Source organism: Molothrus aeneus, chromosome 9, assembly GCF_037042795.1.
Source record: "Molothrus aeneus isolate 106 chromosome 9, BPBGC_Maene_1.0, whole genome shotgun sequence".
Classification (NCBI taxonomy): Eukaryota; Metazoa; Chordata; class Aves; order Passeriformes; family Icteridae; genus Molothrus; species Molothrus aeneus.
Window position 1 is genome coordinate 31,085,238 of NC_089654.1, and position 5,394 is coordinate 31,090,631.

The following is a 5,394-nucleotide window of genomic DNA, read 5'->3' on the forward strand; positions in this document are numbered from 1 at the left end:
ACCAGATTCACTGGTTTTTGTCCCATGTGAAGTTCATAAAATAGATTGGCCCGAAACTTCTTTTACAGATCTACAAAGGATAAGGATAAGGAATAACCTCTTAACATTGCTAAGGGTGAAACATAGCATGTGGTGCTTGTGTTTTTCTTTCTGCTCTTAGAAGATGAACATGGCAAAAATAAGAAAGATGTTCTCAGGCAGGCAGGAGTCAGCTTTGCTCATGATTGTACCACAGAGGAAAATCAAATGAGACTTAAACTCCTAAGGCTGCTCTGGTATAAAATATTTTTAGGTGTAAAATATTTTAATTGAGAAGACAAAATTCCCTAAGTCTGCAAGTTGGGAGAGCGGAGATCCCAGTTCCTGAACCACTGGAAGTTTATGCCAAGTGGAGACATTAAGAACCAGGAATCTGGGTAATCTGAGTAAAGGATTTGGCCTCAGGACAAGATTTGGAGTGAGGCAAGAAATCAGTCAGTAAGCCTGCTTGTTCAGGAGAGTGAGGGACAGCAAGGGTTATACAGAGGGAGCCAAGAGCTGGGGATGAAAGAATAATTATCAAAAGCAAGAGACAAATTACATAGACCAGCAGCTGGCTACAATCCCTTCTCAGCCAGTTCCAGGGAGCAATAAGGTCCCTCTGGAGCTTTTCTCCAGGCTAAACACCCCAGCTCCCTCAGCTGCTCCTCATCAGACCTGTGCTCCAGCCCTTCACCACCTGCTGCCCTCCTCTGGACTTGCTCCACCACCCGTGACCCTGGGCAGGAATGTGTTGCCATTGCCTCTATTCCTTTTGTACTATGGCCACTATTAGGTGAGAGTGGCACTGCTTAAAAATAGGCCACATTTCTGAAAGAAATAGTTTTAAAGAAAATGTTGAGAAGGTTTGTCAGTGTGCATTGTCCTGTTTGATTATTCACATGCTAACTGTATTGTTCCTGCAGTATCTTCAGCTTGAAGATCAGTCAGAATACGAAACTCTGCCTTCCCTGAGACAGTCAGACAGACAAACAGTGGAACAAAAAATGCCAGTGAAGTGAGTTGCTGTTTCTGGCTATTTTAACGGTAGGAAATTTATGTGACGGGATGACCAAGTTTGAATAATCTGTACAGCTTTATTTTCCTTCACCCTTTGAAGGGGATATGACTATTCTGATTCCTTGTTGTCAGTTCTGCTTGCCATTTCCATTCAAGTAAATCCCACACAGTCAGTGAGATCACTCTGACTGGTGAATAAATATTAAAACAACTAATATTACCCATAAGAACAAGAAGCAAAACTGTCTGGTTTATCCTGGTCTTTCATTTTGCTTTTTTGCTTTACAAGAAAGCTAGTAAATATTTAACAAAAATCCTGAAAATTTATCATATATTTGATAAAAGTTTCTTATTGTTGCTAAAACAAATTCTCTGCTGATTAATGCCATCATCGCATGATGTCTCACAAAATACAACATAATGCTATGTTTGGTTTTCATTTGTTTTTTCACAGACTTTCTATATTTGCACTCCAGCTTCCCTCATGTGTGTCTTTATATATACTTATAAATATGCACAATTTTTTTCTTGTTTAAATATAGATTTTGCACTCTGGATACAAGTAAGTGGAGAGCTACAAGAAAGCTTGCTTGTTTAAGGTGTCACTGTCACCATCCCTTGTAATAATTATAACTACAGCCACATAATATCCTGACATTATTATATGATCTCTTTATAAATTTGCAATTAGAAAATACCATTACTGATGATGCTGAGAAGCAGCTGTGGAACACAGCTCTCAAACCAACCTCTATAATTCAGAGTGCAGAGTTTTGATAGCTGAGCTCTCAGAGCCCCCTTAAGAATATCAAATGTTTTTTACGGAACTTGAGAGTGCTTATGATTGTTTTTAACACTTAGTTTTTTTGGTTTTTCTGGTTTTTTTTTTGGTTGGTTGTTTTTTTTGGTAGGGTTTGTTTGTTTTAAGAAAACTGGCAATATTTTATGCAGAAGAAAGTGTTTACCCTCATGTCTAGCAGAAGCCTACAGCAAGTTGCAGTGGAAGAGTCAAAGCTATGAATTTACTCAATTATTTATGCCCCCTAGAAGCTCATATGAGGCCCATGTTTCCTATTAGTGTTAGCTTGGTAATATTTTTAGATAATTCCTGTCATTACAAGCAAAAAAAATGCCATATAAATTAATGCCTAATCCATTTGAACTCGAGAAGAAATTCAGTGCACACTCTAGAACATTCCTACCTCTCCTATGCTTTATTAGAGCTCCACCAGCTGCAAGCACTACGAGTATTTCCAGGATGAACAGTCAAGTAAGCAGTGCCAATATCCCTGTTTTGCTGTGTGTAGAGCAGGAGGAGTGGCTGAGCCCCTCTCCCAAGCAGCCAGCCACACCACTGTAGGCTCTCAGCCACCCCAGGCTGCACAGGGCAGAGACCACAATGCTATTTTCAAGGGCAGATGTTGTTTTCACAGGTCAAACGCTGGGGAAACCATGGCCTGGTCTGAGTCTGTGGATACAGTACTATCCAATAAAGGTAAGAAGGGATGGAAAAACATATGTGTTTTTAAAACATTTGTCATCCCATTTACCAAACATTCCTGCCAGGTTTTCACACTGCTCTCCATTCAGCTCCCCACATGCACTGAACTGACCAGAGCTGCTGATGGAGGTGGGGGAGCTGCTGTCCTGAGAGGTTTGTCCAAGCTGCAAACACAACATACCTTCTGTCCAGGGCTCAAAGGCAGGCAGAAATGCTATGAAATAGTTTTTATTAAAGTAACTGCTAAATTCCCTTTGCAGAGGTTTCATTTTTAATCATTTTTTCACAAAAACCTACAAACGTTTCCTTAGATATTCCTGAGAAATATGTGCGTTGTGCAGTGACTTCTAGTCAAACAAAAAATGACGTGTCTAAAGTCACTTCTCCTAGAAATGCCATTTCTACAGACCTGACACCACAAACCACATGCAGCTTGGAAATTTCCTTGCCCCTGCCCCATTTCCCAGCAGTAATATTGTGGCCTGGACCTTGGGATGCCTCCACCCTGTTCCTGGATAGCATTAACTTGACTAACACAACTAAATTTAGGTACTGTCAGCTTTCTTTACTCAGAGGTTCTGATTTGGATTAATTAAAAAAACATTATTCCAAACAAACCTTTATTTGTTTCATTTTTTCCCCTTCAAAGTGAAAAAAAATAAAAAAGAAAAAAAAAAGAAAAAAGAGGAACAAAGAAGTAACAAAAGTAACAAGGAGTCCATCTTTTATCCAGGTCTTAATCTTTCCTTGAAAGGAGATGGAAGCCCCATTTGGGCAGGGAACCTCAGCTGTGGGGGAAGCACACTAGCACAGTGTGACCTACATTTCTACTTGCTTCTCAGCCGAGGGGTCAGCCTCAAATATCTGATTTCCCAGCCACTACAAATCCTTTTGAAACCAAAACCTCTAGGATCCTCTTTTAACAAATGTACCAGTGCTTAAGAGACCAAACCACAGCAGGCAGCTGTTGGGAGCAATCCTTGGTTGGCAACTCACTGAAAAACTCTCTTAGTAGTCCTCTTATCAGCACTGTAATTTAATCTCCTATTTATTTCTCCTGCAGCGGCTTCTCAAACCTGATTGCTGGCTGACATGTAAAAGAGTGGCAGAAACATAGGTTACACTATACACATACTGTAAAAAAAAAAAAAAAAAAAAAAAAAAAATATATATATATATATATATATATATATATATATATTAAATTGCACTGGCCTTTCAGTTTTCCTCCATCCACTATCTGATGCATTTCCCCCAGAGGGCCTGGCAGCTTTTCGGACATTTTTGAAGTCTGAATTCAGTGAGGAGAATGTGGAGTTCTGGCTAGCCTGTGAGGACTTCAAGAAAACCAAATCCTCCACTAAGATTGCGTTGAAAGCCCAGAAGATTTATTCTGACTTTATACAAGCTGATGCTCCAAAGGAGGTAAAGAGTTTTTCCTGTGTGTGCTTTGGGTACTGAGGATAGTGATGAAGTGGAAAGTTCAGATCCAGACCTCAAAGAATGACCAAAAATACAATTCATCCTGGTTGTAACTCCCATTTTAATGTCCATTATTTACCACGTAAACACCTTGTGCAACTCTCTTCACATTCTTTACATTCTTCACACTGGGAATAAGTTTACCTCGTCTTCTGAAATTTCTGCCAGAAGTTTTAAGGAAGTTTATGCTCAATATAATTTATTTTCTCTAATCATTTTTTGTAATGCAGTAAGCACCATCTCTTCTGTATTCAATGTACCAGAACATTAATAGGTTTATGATTGCATTTGTTCTTTTGTGTAGGTATTTTTGACATGAAGAGAATGCAAAAATTTCCATCACAGAATTCAATTTTGTAATTATTTCAAAAAGGCTTACTGTGAAAGATAAATTGCTTATTAATCATTATTCACTTTCTGCACCTTAAACATTTACACTGATGTTTTTGCATTTGCTAGCAAGAGTGCTTTAAACATTCCCATGTATTACAGATGATTGAAATGTAATCATATCAATCAATAATAAGATGATTGATTGATATTATTGTTAAAAACAAAAAATCCTTTAAAAATACATAGGGCCAAAGTCTAAAATGATGCTGAGTACCTTCGCCTTTAATTTACTCTTTGGTAATCAGTACTTCATAGGATTTGGCTTAGCAGAAAGATGAGAAGGAAAAGCAAGTTTTTCCCTTATTTTTTTCAGTGATGCCATCTTTTTAAGAGCCTAATAAAATGAAGAATTCAGTCTGCTAGAAAAGGAAGGGATGAGCTTCCTGTTTATTTGCATCAGTCAGGTTATTTGGGAAGAAATTCAAATGCAGCTTGTGTCCTGGACACAAACAGACCTCAGCTTTCTGAGCAAACTGACACTGCTTTCATGCTCCTTTCTTCCTACAGATAAATATTGACTTCCATACCAAAAATGACATCTCCCAGAACATCTCTGAGCCCACCCTCAGCTGCTTTGATGCTGCTCAGGGCTCAATCTACTGTCTCATGGCAAAGGACTCTTTTCCCAGGTTTCTGAGGTCAGAAGTGTACAAGGAACTGGTGAAGAAGCACCAGGACAGAAATCAGAAGAGATGGCTCCCGTTTCTCTGAGGAAAAACATTGAGGCTTTAGGAATTTATAATGTCTCCCATTGCAATTCAGTACAGATAATTATTCATTATTAAAGGGATTGCAGAAGCCACTTTCAAGAATCACCTGTGCCAACTTGTTTTTAAGTACAAATTGCACGTGATGCTTTCTAATAACAGTAGAGAAATATTCAAGAAGCAGGATGGAATATGCTAGACAATTGAGCTACCTTCCTAATAAAAAACTTTGCCATTGTTGTTTTTTTTCCAGTGTTTGCTTCATTTTTCAAA

At 38.6% G+C, this 5,394-nt stretch overlaps 1 protein-coding gene across 1 annotated transcript; it reads left to right on the forward strand.

Moving 5' to 3' along the window:
- Positions 1-1,025: 1,025 nt before the first annotated feature.
- RGS21 (regulator of G protein signaling 21) lies at positions 1,026-5,125 on the forward strand. The gene is made up of 4 exons (XM_066555731.1): positions 1,026-1,036; positions 2,457-2,533; positions 3,798-3,964; positions 4,922-5,125. The coding sequence occupies exons 1-4, from the start codon at positions 1,026-1,028 to the stop codon at positions 5,123-5,125; spliced, it is 459 nt and encodes a 152-aa protein (XP_066411828.1).
- The last annotated feature ends 269 nt before the right edge of the window (positions 5,126-5,394 follow it).

What these genes read in the sequence shown, in the direction of transcription:
- RGS21 (XM_066555731.1), top strand. An exon ending in TACAGTACTATCCAATAAAG is followed by an intron (nt 2,534 to 3,797) that starts GTAAGAAGGGAT and finishes CATTTCCCCCAG; the next exon opens with AGGGCCTGGCAGCTTTTCGG. An exon ending in AAGCTGATGCTCCAAAGGAG is followed by an intron (nt 3,965 to 4,921) that starts GTAAAGAGTTTT and finishes TTCTTCCTACAG; the next exon opens with ATAAATATTGACTTCCATAC.